Raw genomic sequence first — 14,952 nt, 5'->3', positions numbered from 1 at the left:
TATTACACACATGATCTGTGGGGTGGACTGGCCATCTGGCATACCGGGCATCGTCCCGGTGGACCGTCGACCCAATGTGGGACAGTCCGATCTGCTACTTTTTTTTTTTTTTGACGAGCAAGTAGAGGCAGACATAGTAAGAATAGGCAAAAAAAATTGTCCAAAAGTAGCAAAAACTGTGACTAAAATGGGCCAAAAGTAGTCAAGAGTGGCCAAAAATGGGCAAATAAAGAGAAACTTGGTGGTATGTAATAGCAGAGGGTATAGATTAAATGGGCAAAATGTGGCAAACTATAGTGGAAAGGGGCAAAAATGGACAAAAATTAAAAACTGTCAAAAAGAACTTGCAAAAATGGACAAAAAATATGAAAAAAGGATATTTATGTGCAAAAGGTAGAGCTAAAGTCTGAAAAACCTGTCAAAAGGGGCAAAAATGGGACAAAGGAAGTTGCAAAATGGTCAAAGGAAATAGGTATTAAAAAAAAGGGGTTAAAAAGTTTCCCGCTTTCAAGGCTTTCTGGGGGAGTAATAATTTAAATTAAGACATACAGTAAGAGCCACATGTTGAGCATTACTGATTTAATAATGGCTTCTACGTGGTGTTGCTGGATAGAAAATGCCAGGACCAAATGTTTGTCCCAGTCCACCCCTGCATGATCTATAAAATAATGTTAAAAAGGATTAGCTTTGTGAAAGAGAAAGAAATAAGACTGTGAATTAAAAGAAGAAAGAAGTTAAAAACATGCTGAGGAATCTTTGACAACAAAAGGCATTTTCTGGCATGTATTTAATGCCAAGGTGAGTTGAAGCCTGTGCCCACAGATACAGTACATTGTGTAGGGACTATATAAGTGATGCCGAGAGAGAGACAGGGATGTCTATGTCACTGATCCAGATGCTCAAAACTTTCCAATAAAAAGCATGTATGTGTACTTTTCAGACAGCAGGAAGATGTATCCTCCTCCTACTCATGTCCCACCTCCTGTTAGACTTGTGTCTCACTTCTAACACGGCGCGCCTTTCTCTTCATCATCATTTCTTGGATTCTTTCCGCTACCTCCTGCATATCAATGACAATCTCGACTCCTTGCTTTTCTTCCACATGCTCCATCTCACTCGTTCTGTCTCCCTCTGGGTTGAGCTCTCCATGGGCACAGGCTGCAGGTCAGCAGGATGCAGCAAGTCTGTCGCTGACCAGCTCTTTTTCTTTCTCAGTGAGGGTTTCCGTAGACCCTGCTGCCCTCTGCTGCTGGGTCTGGGTGGAATGTTGGAGCTCTGGTAAGGGCGGAGGCTGAGGATAAGCAGGTGGTTGGGGGAAGGTTTGGATCAGATGTTGTGTGGGATATTGCTGAGGGTGAGGGAGGATATAAGCCTGAGCAGAGATGGGTGAGTGGAGCAGAGTTTGGGTGTAGTACAGTGGTGGAAACTGTGGTTGGGTCTTAGCCTGAGGCTGTGGCTGCGTGTGCTGTGGCTGGTGGTGAGGATGATGCTGCAGCTGAGGGGATGAAGGTCCATTTTTACTGAGACCACAGGACTGAGCTGCACAGTGGATCTGACGCAGCGTGTCGAGCCCCTCGCTCTTTGCGTGCTTCAGTAAGTCAGCTTGGCCCTAAAGTAGGAGAAGAGGAGAAAAACAAACCTGTGACCAACGATTTACTAACATCCGATGTGTACACAGGATAAAAAATCTAATGATCTACCAAATCTATTTTTCAAGCACAGTTTAATCTATTTGAATGTACCTGGGTCACATTTTGGTTTACTTGTATACTTTCAGTAACACTTTACTTGAATTTTTATGACATTACGCCGTCGTTAGCATGAATAAGGTGTCATGAAGGCTGTCATTAAGTGTCGTTGGCTATATTTTGATACCTTTCCCTAAATTATGCCAACTTTGGAGCCATGTTGGCATTTTTAGGTTAGGTCAGACATGGACAACTGGTGGCCCGGGTCCCACATGCGGCCCTCGGTCTAATTTTCAAATTTTTTAAACATACAAAATGACAGAAATAAAAGCAAGAATACAATAAAAATATACAAAATTACAGAAAATGAGAATAAAATACACAAAAAGACAAGAAAAACAAAAAAAATGACAACACAAACCCACGGCACGAACAAGCAGAACGACAACAGAAATACAGAAAAAAATATTCTATAAAACGCAAAATGACAGCATAAATACGCAAAATGCAATCATAACAAGCAGGACGACAGGAAACATACACAGAATGACAGAAAAACACACTCAGTTATGATAAAAAATACTTTCTTCTTTCCTCTGTTAACGCTCAGATTGGTAATTATTCTAAATGCTGACATGGATGTTGATAATGTGGCCCTTCAAACAAACACTATTTGTTGCCCACCTATGGGTTAGGTCAGGGGTCTGCAACCTTTACTCTCAATGGAGCCATTTCGCCTAATCTCTCCTAGATTAAAATCCTTCCGGAGCCCAAAAAATACCTCCTCAACGAAGACAATGCAGTGTATAAAATTCTATACAGTTAAAATAATATCAAAAAATTGTATGAGTTAAATTATTTGAAGGGCTACAAAAAATAACTTGAACTTGATGACACATGATCATGTCAGTCAACACAGGTAAATTGCAAGTTTCTTGCAACATGTCAAGCATGCATAGCAGGCATGTTGGCAATTAAATAAATATTTCTCCAATAAAATCTCCTTTTTTCTTTCAGAATAGTCTTTTTGTTAGTTATCTTACTAGAGATTTAAAACTTCAGATTAACCACAGGTGCAGGAAGTTGAAGGACTGTAGAGGTTGCAGGGGGTGAAGTACGAAGGTGGTAGAGTTATTACACAATGTGATTTATTTTTAGGCTACCAGATAGTTTTATCATAATTTCATTTGAAGTTAATTTCATCTTTCATCAATACCCTAAATAATTTTTTTTAAAGCTATACGGAGCAATTGCAAATGAGTCAAAGAGCCAAATGAGGCTCCAGAGCCGCAGGTTGCAGACCTCTGGGTTAGGTGGAGGAATCTAGTGGGGTTAGGGGTACGAGTTAGGGTTACGAACAACACTTAATGACAGCCTTCATGACACCTTATTCATGTCATAATAATGACAGGCATAATGTCATCTTTTATGAATAAAACTGCAAGTAAAGTGTTTTTGTATTTTTGTATTTTCTTTCCTTAAGTGAAATATTATTGCTTTTCCAATTGATTTTCCAAGTGTAGTCGATGAAATCTCCTCATTGTTTTCCCATTTCATTTTTTTTCAGCAGGAATCAGCGTGTGTGTGTTTTTTTTTTACCATAAAAATACCATTTGACTGAAAATAACACAATGGATTTTTTTTTTTTTTTTAGAAAGGGTGATACAATAACTTAATAGATTCAATGCACAAAGCACATGAACTCAATGCAATGATTGCATATGCGTCCACACGTGATAAAACCAAACATCAAATTCCTGCGATCGCTGCAAGGCAACATTAATTCATCTTCCGCTATCTATGCATACTAATGGGAGAACATGTGAATTCCTCAGAGAAAACAGAGTCAGTACGGCTTAAATCAATTAAGACATCATTTTTGTATTATTTCTAATGTATTCTTTTATAAGTTTGATAAATAAAATGTGTTGGTTTGACCATATAAAGTTGAACTAAAGAATAAAACTGATTTTTTTTTTTTTTTTTTACAAAATTTAAACCAAAGATAGACCTCACTACATGGAAAACTCTACACACTATACCGCTATTTTCAGTGTTCCTGTGGGCAAGACTGTGGGCCACTTATCCTATGTTTGACACCACTGTATTTTTTTTGTTAAGCACATTGAGATGACTTTTTGGTAATTTGCACTATATAAATAAAGTTGAATTGAATTGAATTGAAAACTTAATAATAGACGTACTTCTTTAATAATATTAATTCAGACATATGATATAGATTTATTGTGGATATGCTGCTGATGATACTTTTATGGACACAAATGCCAGTATGATGGAAAAAGTAGTGGTTAGCTTGTGGGGAATCAGTAGCAATTAAATGTTTTAATAGAATATTTTAGAAGGCAGGTAACATATTAAAATATCCATCGTTCTTGGCTTTTGTTGTGAAAGACTAAAAGCTGAAGAGCGTTAAAAATATTCCTTTGTGCATTCATATTTATATTTTATATTAGGGATGTAACAATTAAATATAAGGCAGTTAAAAATCGATTCATAGGGATCACGGCTCATATCGATACTGTGAAAACTGAATCGCAGTACTTTTTTTAAACAGCAGAGGGCGCTAAATATTAATCCTTCTCTTGTCCGGAAGCCTAGGTGGCGGGCGGAATCTGCTACTACTTTCTTTCTGGCTGCCTTCTACTCTTAAACATGTTCATAAATGACTCCCTACCCTTTTAGCACCAAAAGAATATCTGTAATGTTACGTGAATATCTGTAAGAGTCACGTTTTTCTACTAGCTCTATCTGCTAGCATAGCATCTCTTCTTCACTGCAAGAATTTCTGCACGCCAACCGACCACTGGGTTACCAGAGCCCTCTGCTGGTCTAAACACATGTAAATACAGTGAAATGACTGTTTTTTTTTAAAGTCCAATTGTTAAGGCACAAAATACATTTTCAGTTGCACTTTTTAAAAGAAAAATAACTATTAGGCAGTTTTGTATTGTTTACTATAGAACCAGAATTTAAATTAATAGGCTTCTTCTTCATTTGTATTATTCCTTTATTTATTTCATTCAAGATTTATTTTTAGTTAAATTGCATTGTTTTGAATAGTTTATCAAGGGATTCTTTTGACAATGAAAAATAAAAGGAAAATAGTACAGTATTTTCTAGTTTTTTTTCCGAAAAAAAAAAAAAGGAATATTTTCCAATAATCATTTGTCTACAGTCCCATTTTGTAAAATAAATCGTGAGAGAATCGTATCGTGAACCCAGTATCGTGAATCGAATCGTATCGGGAGTTGAGTGAATCGTTGCATCTCTATTTTATATTATAGTTATCAATCCCATCTGAGGGCTGCAACACTGTCTCCAGTGCAGTAGCTTAAATGCTCTGTTTAAAAGCACACGCGTTGCTAAAGGTGTGATGTTTTTAATCTAAAACTATCACGATTTTGAAAGAATGTGTGTTGAACATGTCAAGGGTGTACAGATGTTAAAAAAAATTGAAATAACTTCTTATACAAAGGTTTGAGTCCTTAAAGCTTTTCTAAAATGTTAACTTGTGTATTTTTATTTTATTTATTTTTTCAGTTTATTTCCGACATGGTTACATTCACTTTTTTTTTCTTTTACATTTTTTTTTTTTTTTTTTTTTTTACATGCCGAAAAAGGAGACGAGAGAAGCAGTGTCTAACTTGTTTAAGCTGTTAAACACTTGCAAGTGTTTAATTAACAGCATTAGGTCCAAAATGATCTTTTTAGATAGATTTCCTGCATTCAACACAACAATAATGTGACGTGACTATTCCCTGATGTCACTGAGACATTATCACATGTACAGTAGTCTATTTTAGTCCTTTGGTCCAAAAGTACTGTATATTTTGCAATCATTCATTAATTATGTTTTTTTTTAATCAATAAAAGATCATTTAAATATATAATTGAATATAATTTTAATTCCATGTATTGAAAGAAGTGTTTTGAAGAATTGTGCAACGCTTAAACAAGCTTTTAAATCTGTTTCTGAGTAAAACAAGTGTTTTGAAGTAACCTAAAGCATTAAAATTATGTAGGAAAATAAAGGAAGTGTTATAAATGTTTATTATAAAGAAAACTGCAAATGATTTAAAGAAAAATAAAAAAATACATTGCTGAGTTCCCACTGGTGTAATAACCAACAAAATACAGAAGAGGGCAGTAAAATCTTCTGCTAGCTTTTATAAAGTGTGGCTCATATGGCCATAATGTTACACTACAATTCTGCTTGGATGAAGAATCTCCACCATATGCGTTGGCTGTGTTTGGAATACCTTTAAATCCATCTGAGTGTGTCTCACTGTGGCTGCCTGCTTGCTAAAGCTAGAAGTCTGTAGAAATGCAGCTGACACGCCATGCAGCCCAGTCACCTCTGTACAAAGGTAAGCATGAGAAAAAGAAGAAAAAAACCCCCCCAAAACAGATGGGATCCCAAAACTACTCCCATACATGTTTGATCTGCACCAGTTTCACAAGGTGCTGAATCCAGTCCTGATATGTGAGTCTACATATTTCACACACATACTGTATAATTGAACAACCATGCTAACAAGGAGCCCAAGGCACATGTGTAAACCTGACCACAGTCTAAATGGGATCAAGTTGTGAAGGCCAAGAGGCAAAGCGACGTGTCGATGGCGACGTCCTGCCAAGCATGGCTTACGTTCAAATCCCAGTTGATGCTGATAGACTGCAAGCAGCCTTTTACGTGAACTATCCCTAGCACTGAAAGATGAACATAAATAAGTCATAGAGAGAGAGCGAGAGAGAGAGAGACAGACAGAAAAAGAGAGAGAGAAATAAAAAAAAAATAACCCTGAAATTATGTAAGCCATGACTCACTGGGCATAAAATAAGATACAAGCAGCTTGTTCTGTGCTGCCTAAACCCAATCACAAGCATACTTGAATTCTGATGCTGAAGCCCCCCACCCCCCCCACCAGTTGTTTCCAAGATGGACATGGGGGGCTAATTTTGGTCAAGGTCAGGAACCAAACACCATCAATCCACATCAGATCCTTGTTGAGGTCCTGTTTTATTTTATCATTCGACTATGAATTCATCCTTGTCCTATCGCTTTGCATGACCTTGATAAATCAAAGGTCAAAACATTTTTATTTATTTTTTTAAATAGAAAACTAAATTGTAAAAACTCACAGTTATGCTGTATCTTTTCTCTGAAAAGTGACTCATCACAGTTAAGAGCAGTTATTTTTTCACTACAACATGAATAACCAATTCAGTACAGTTTTTTTTTAAAAAATTTAAGACATATTTTTGCAGTTTCTGGCAACGAGGAACTATTTTCTGATTGTTCTCCAGTGAAAGCGCTCGTGTTTGCAGCTTTTGTCTCATTACGACAAAGAAAACGATTAATCAAGTTTCGATGATGAATCAGCATAGGTTTGATGATTCCGTGACAGCCAATATATTTGACTTTTGTGGAATTTGAGCGAGGATCGTTCTCTCATTTTTATATTGTATAATTTCGACTGGCTTGACATTCGCATCATTTCCGTGTGCTTTTCCTTTGACAGAGAGATACAGCGAGAGACACAAATAGGTTTATTCACCATGACAGCTCACATCTAGCTCTGACTGTCAAAGGAAAATGTGCATCGGGGGTGTTTGGGAGGAAGAGATTTAGAGATTAAAAAAAAAAAAAGGTTGTGTGACATTTTCCTCGCTTTCAGCACCACATTCCTGCATGTCGTCAGTGTGTTGCCCGGCCTGCTGAGAGAATAGAAGGGTTGGCAGATGAAATGGCTGCACATGGCTGCCAACTTCTTCCAAACGGGCACAGAGTGCCTGTGTCACAGCCTCTTCACTTTCAGATGCTTCCTTTAAACAACTGCTTCCATTTGTCCTAAGTTTAAGTCAAACTCCAGATTTGAACAATTTCAAATGATCCATTAAATACTGTATCTCCTCGTTTTAATGACTTACTTTTGGTTCAATAAAACTCAGCCTCTCACAGATTACACAAGCAGAACTAAGAAGAAGTCACGCGCATGTAAAAATGCCATAATCTCAATAACACGGCACAGTGAAGTAATTAGAGGAGAAATAATGGGAGGCGGGTTTATGCGCTTCATTTGGAGCAGTTGGTGGGCTCTAAGACTGACGGGTGCATAGGGATTAGCTGTTGGATAGGAGTTAGCTTTTTTTATGGCCACCTGTTTAGAGCTACTTAAGGCCATTCCAGTTTCAAAGGGAGCAGTGAAGCTTTAATAACGCCATTCTGCCATTATTCAGCTCTTACAGTATTAGTGTTAGACGAAGACAAGCTTTGTTTTAGGTCTGTAAGTGGGTCTGCTTTCTTTCTTTCCACTATAAAAGAAAAAAATGCAACCAAACTTGATGATGATGATCATCATCAATATCATCCTTCCTTCTTCCCCTCCATCCATCTTATATCTATCTTCTTTCTTTATATTTTATTTTCATAAAAGGAAAGAAGTGAAGAGTCAAACTTGGTTAATGATGATGATGGTCATGTTGAAGGTGAATATATATATATATATATATATATATATATATATTACCTATATATATATATATATATTATTATATATACACAAGTCTTCTATATTAGATATTTACATATATATACAGGTACATCTAAAAAAAATTAGAATATCATGAAAACGTACAATATTTTTGGTCACTCATTTCAGAAAGTCAAACCCATATATCATATATCCTCATGAAACATTTCAAGCCTTTATTTCTTGAAATTTTCATGATTATGGCTTACAGATAATGAAAAACACAAGATTCAGTGTCTCGAAAATTAGAATATTACATAAGATCAATAAAAAAAGGATATTTCAAATAAAAATTTAAGGCTTCTGAAAGTATGTTCAATTCTATGCACTCAATACTTGGTTGGGGCTCCTTTTGCATGCATGACTGCATCAATGGGGCGTGGTATGGAGGTAATCAACCTGTGGTACTGCTCAGGCGTAATGGAAGCTCAGGTGGCTTTGATAGCAGCATTCAAGTCATCTGCATTGTTGGGTGTGGTGTCTCTCACCTTCCTCTTGACAATAACCCATAGATTCTCTATGTGGTTCAGGTCAGGCCAGTTTGTTGGCCAAACAAGCACAGTAACACCATGGTCATTGAACCAGCTTTTGGTACCTTTGGCAGTGTGGGTATAGGTGCCAAGTCCTGCTGGAAAATGAAATCAATCAGCCATAAAGCTTATCAGCAGAAGGAAGCATGAAATGCTCTAAAATATCTTGGTAGATAGCTGCGTTGACTGTGGACTTCAGAAAACACGGTGGATCGACATCAGCAGATGACATGGCAGCCCAAGTCATCACAGACTGCAGAAAGTTCACACTAGAGTTCAAGCAACGTGGATTCTGAGCCTCTCCACTCTTTCTCCAGACTCTAGGACCTTGATTTCTAAATGATATGCAAAATGTAATTTCATCTGAAAAAAGGACTTTGAACCACTGAGCAACAGTCCACTTCTTTTTCTCCACAGCCCAGGTAAGAGGCTTCTGACGTTGTCTCTTGTTCAGGAGAGGCTTGACACGAGGAATGCAACATGTCTCGGATTCGTCTGTGCGTAGTGGCTCTTGATGCGCTGACTTCAGCCTCAGTCCACTCCTTGTGAAGCTCCCCAAAATTCTTGAATGCATTTTGCTTGACAATCCTCTCAAGGCTGCCGTCGTTCCTTTTGCTGGTGCACCTCTTCCTACCGCACTTTTTCCTTCCACTCAACTTGCTATGAACATGATTGGATACAGCACTTTGTGAACAACCAGCTTCTGTAGCAATGACCTTTTGTGGCTTATCCTCCTTGTGGAGAGTGTCAATGGCTGTCTTCTAGACATATGTCAAGTCAGCAGTCTTCCTCATGATTGTGTAGCCTACTGACCCAGACTGAGAGACCATGTAAAGGCTCAGGAGTTAATTAGCTGATAAGGGTGTGACTCCATGACTTCCAAAAATGAACCTTTTCACAATATTCTAATTTTCTGAGACACTGAATCTTAGGTTTTCATTATCTGTAATCAATAATTATCAAAATTTCATGAAATAAAGGCTTGAAATATTTCACTCTGTGTGTTATGAGCCTATATCATATATGGATTTTACTTTCTGAAATGAGTGACCAAAAATATTAAACCTGTAATACTATTTTTAATACAGAAAAACAATTATAAAATATAACTATTAAATATTGGAGAAGAGGTAGGATTTGATAAGTTTACTTCTTCCTACCCCTTTTCAGGGGTAAACTGTATGTTGATAATATAGTATAGTATATATAGATCTAATTAAACATAGTTTATATATTTTTTGTATAAATATATTTTCATAAGATATCAAACGGTGCATATATTGTTGGATGTGTGTGGGTATAAAAATATTTGATATGTATGTGATTGCACAAAATGTATTAAATGTCACATGCATGGAAGATAAAAAAAAATAAATCAAAAGGTGGTATTTATGATGATTGCATTTTATTTTTGTTTTGTTAAAATTGTAAAATAATAAAATTTTCAAACTAAAAAAACTTCAAATGTATTAGTTATTTGTTTGTAAACAAAGTTTCAGATCATAAGTACTTTTCATAATCTGTAAACTATACAGGAATCTTCAACTCAATTATATTCAATGCCTTGTTTGTCATTATACAAAGTATAATGACATTTGGGAGCTTCTAATTTTTACAGTGCAGAACATGTTAAAATAATACAAACATTACAGTTAGTAAAAAAAGCGCAAGTTCATTATCAATATAGGGGATAAAAAAGACTATTTATATTATATTTATAAATATGTTCTAGGAGAGCTTCTATTCTGCATGCTGGAGATGTTCTTTTAGCTGCACCTGAATCTCACATATCGCATTCCCACAATAAAATAGGATAACAATAGTGATTATGCCTCCTCCATCCTCACTAATAATAATAATAATAATAATAATAATAATAATAATATAAGTCTTATACACTTTTTTCCTGCAGTGGTAAAGTCATACATTTTTAAAATATGTCTTTACCTTTAATGCATAAAGCCTGCTTTCAATAAAGATAGGCTAATCTGGTATATAGAAATATAATGTCATCCTTTTATATAACCTATTTCTTCCACAGTTCTTGAGCAAAATGTAAAGAGACTTTAACGAAGCTGTCCTCTTCCTCAGGGTGAAAGGTTTAAAACAAGTTGGGTTCGTCCTGTCTGCACCGAGCCAAGCCCTGCACAGAGTGCAGTTTGAGCAGCATGGGGTGTGTTTATTTACAGTGTTAGCATTACCACCAGTATTTATAGATGCGATGAAATGAGAGCATTGTGCAACACACACTCCCCTATTTCCCAGAACAGGATAAGACAAGAGAGCCTTTTGCAGAGCATCATCTTTAAGGCACGTCTGAGGGGCCATCGTGTCTCAAAAGAGAAATAATGAATCGTGATATTGAATCGTGCGTGTGTGAAGAATTGTGTCTCTTCCACAAGTTGCATGAATAAACAAATCAAGCACAATCTGGAATGAACAGTTAGTAATTAGTGATTATAGGAAAAAGGAAACACAATCAAACAACCAGAGAGTTTTTTTCTTTTTTTTTAAAGATATCGTAAAATTTAATATAAGCTGCAAGCTTTGTGAAAGTTCATTAAATCCGCTATAGTCTACAGATTCATCTAAAAAAAAAAAAAATCACATTTGATTAGGGCCTCGTCCGACCAAAACAAAGATGGCGGCGCCGTGGAATAACTAATGAGAGTGGCTCCTCCGAGTTTCATAAGTGCAAGGCGGTGAAGGCACACACTCGTTCGTCGAAGGTAGCTGTTCCCCGTAACCCTCGTCTTCTATCCCGAGTGTGACCGGACGGCAGCGCGTTGACGTGATAAGGAGGAAACACCCGCCATGACATTAGCAGCAGCAGCAGCAGCCGCACGCACGCACACGCAATGAAAGAACACATTTACATACCACTGCGATACCCTAGTAGTCCGTCCTGATTTGTAAATTAAACACAATGTATGTTTGCTTATCAAATCGAGTCGAATCAAATCGAACTAGAAAAAAGGAATCGGTAGATTAATCGATGCATCGAAAAAAATAATCGTTAGATTAATCGTTTAAAAAATATTAGTTTATTCCAGCCCTACATTTGATTCCTATTGGCTTTAACTTTAACCTATTATGTTTCCCGTACAGGCTGAGGGGCTTTTATTCTTTTATTCCAGAATCCGCTGACCTTGAGCACAGTGATGTTCCAAGCGTAGCTCTCCATGGCCTTCTGAAGTTTGCGACCTTTCAGGCCTTCTTTTGCTCCAATTCGATGCAAGTCCTCGTGGAAATCCAGACCTGCACAAAGACAAATAAATCATCATAATCTAAATATGGATTCCTAAACAGAGATCATCAAACCAAGTTTATCTGACAGCCTCTTAAAGAATGGGCAGACATTATTAATAATGTGTAGATTTTTCCCTAATTTTATTGTAACCAATTAAGTTTGTGCATCGGAATTTTTGGTAAAATGTATCTCTTAACCAACCTTTCTCAAAATATGTACTGCGTACCACTAGCGGTCCGCAGACCCTTCCTGGTGGTCCATGAGGTTTATGTATGAATGTCTTTCTTTCTAGGTCCCATCCTGTTTGTTCTTTTTTACACAATTATTCAACAAATGACTATCTGCAGCATGCTGAACTGAGTGAAATTGATGCAATGCACAGACCGACCTTGCAATCAGCACCTCCTTTAGGCCCAAACAAACCATCACTAATCCCCAGAGGCCTAAAGAACAATCCCATCTTAAACCTGGAATTCTGTGCCATTCTGTTTAGTCTGCCCTGGGCAGACGACCTTATGCAAACTCCAGCGTTGACTGACAGTAAGTACTGATGAAAGGAAACTTCTAAAATTTCTAGAACCTTAGAATATGTTGAGAATTTCTTCTTCTGCTCTCGTCAGATTGTGACCCTAATCAGACTGGTTTTTTGCTTCTGACAGGCTTGAATCAAACAGTGATACTCCATTGATTTGGATTGTGGTCATGAGTTGATCCACTACGGCCTTTGATAGCATTCTGAAGCTTGAAAGAACTAGAACTAGAAGACAAATTAAAGAAACATAGATAAGAACAAATTAATAAAATTAATCCATTCATTGCACGTTAGGAATGAATTTATCTGATTTCCATCGTCTACTTTTAGTTATTGTCAGGGTTGGTAGTTTGTTTGTGTTATTCTTTGTTGTCCTCCTTTAGTTATCATATTTAAGGGAGTTTTAGTTTATTTAATTCTTGTTGCATGTTTGGTTAAGTCTTGATTAGCTCCCTCCTGTTTGACACTCCGGTGTGGCTCATTCCCAATAAAGCCTCCCTGATGGAAACTGATGGAACATTTCTGTATTGTGTTTTTTTTTTGTTACAATAAAATGGACTGGTTCTACTACTCAATTAATTCTGCTTCACTCTCTGCATATGGGTCCTCCATATGACAGTTATCTGGGGTAAGGGACATTAAATATCCCTTGCGTGGGTAATTGAGAATTTTTAACTACAAATGCTAAAGATAATAAAGATAAAGATACTTTTTTTCAAATGTACGATGTGTTATTGGTCAAATAAATGTCCACGCCTTCTAGATTGTTGGTTTGTTGAACCACTTGCTATTCAATGACAGGACAAAATCCTAAACCATTTTCTAAAAAATGATAAAATGTAGAAAATATGCCATATAATGAACTATTTGATACAAACATTTAAGGACAGTTAGTTATTGTTAGAGTTATGGTCATAGTTAGGAGTTATTAAAGTTTTGTCCTCCTTTTCTGATAAGGGGAATGATATTGTGTCCCCTGGGATTTGGACCATTGGGTTTTTAACTGTTGGGATTTTGTCATGGATTTCCCAGTGGTTATGTGAGAACTACACGTTCAAATACGCCATTTTTAAAACTGCTTCGGTCAGGTATCAGGTTGTGGGTTTGAACCCCTTGCTTGCTGTCTGGGCTGCCATGGCAACATGCCACACTGACAGATGTACGGACATTTTTTATGCTGTTTAAAAGCTTTCTTAGACGAAGGCATCACTTGAAACAGTTTGTGAAAGCTACTTTATAAACATATCCAAAAAGTGAGCTGTAGTGTTTTTAAACTGATCAAAGTATCAGTATATTATTTTGTGTAAACACTGTGTCCTAATTAGGGTCATTCCTTTCCACATGGCTAAAAACAGGAACACAATCACACTCATGCACAAAGTGCTGGCAGAAACCTGATTTTATAGGTCTTCTCACTAAAAGTTCGATTAAAAACAGTCCTCAGGAGCGTTTGTACTTTGTCGGGGAGCCACTTCAGACTGCCTCTGTGTCTGGATAGTGCATTAACTGGGATTATGACTGATTTGATTCTGTAATCTGTTGGAGTTAAAGGGTTTTTTTCTGGTCAGAAGAGTCAATAATGTTTCCCATCATAAGACAACCAGGGAGCTGCACTGTGGCTTTAGCTGTAGGCTGGAAAAAAATCCTTTTTAAGCTTTTAACTTAACCAAGTTAAAGTTTGAAATAACATTCACACAAGTGATTCCCTCGATTGTGGAAATAATCAGCTCATGACCTCCTGGCAAAGCCTTTGGATGGCTACCGTAGAAACCAAATGCTTACACATGACGTTCATTGGACAGCGCATGTTAACAAAAGCACATCATAACAACAGCTCAGCAAATCAATACGATCTCTGGTGCTTTTGTAATGAGGACTGCAGGACGGTATGGACACCTGATATACATGACTTAAAGAGAGCAATCATAGCTATCAGAGTTTTGTAAAAGCTCTTCTCTGGACAACTGTTGCAAGTTAGCATCAGCTATAGGAATGTGTACCTTTCACATTTGGACCGAACCAGATAGCGTACTAATGCGGGCCACATCTTGCAATGATCTGGCACTTTTGGCTTTCTTCTGGCCCGTACAAAATACATTTGAGCCAAAATTGGTCCACATATGATGCTGCAAATGCGGGCTTGTTATCTTTAAACCTATTTGGGGCAGATTTGGCTCAATTATGGTAAGACTAATCTGAATGTGGGCCAAAAGTGGCCCATATATAAGGTACCATATACTGTATATTTGGTATCTCCTTGGCTGACATGCTTGGTTGATGCCAGGTTTTGGCAAACAGGAGGGGAGTGTCCAAGTGCCATCATTCCATGTGGTATGTGGGCCGGATGAACTCGTCAGAAGTGGGCCCACTGGGCCAGATATGGACCAGAAGAATTTTG

At 37.2% G+C, this 14,952-nt stretch overlaps 1 protein-coding gene across 1 annotated transcript in view; it reads right to left on the bottom strand.

Annotated features, from left to right (window-relative positions):
* Positions 1–392: 392 nt before the first annotated feature.
* LOC114468490 (inactive phospholipase C-like protein 2) overlaps positions 393–14,952 on the bottom strand; it is a 112,970-nt gene continuing 98,410 nt past the window's right edge. The window contains exons 5-6 of the mRNA XM_028455422.1: positions 11,921–12,030; positions 393–1,609 (exon numbers count right to left, since the gene is read on the bottom strand). Of these exons, the coding sequence (XP_028311223.1) occupies positions 1,166–1,609; positions 11,921–12,030 (554 nt within the window). The 3' untranslated portion in view covers positions 393–1,165. The remainder of the gene's footprint in view (positions 1,610–11,920; positions 12,031–14,952) is intronic.

The sequence above is a fragment of the Gouania willdenowi genome, chromosome 8 (assembly GCF_900634775.1).
Source record: "Gouania willdenowi chromosome 8, fGouWil2.1, whole genome shotgun sequence".
Lineage (NCBI taxonomy): Eukaryota > Metazoa > Chordata > Actinopteri > Blenniiformes > Gobiesocidae > Gouania > Gouania willdenowi.
The sequence above is the reverse complement of the archived record's forward strand: the minus strand, read 5'-3'. Positions and strand labels throughout refer to the sequence as shown.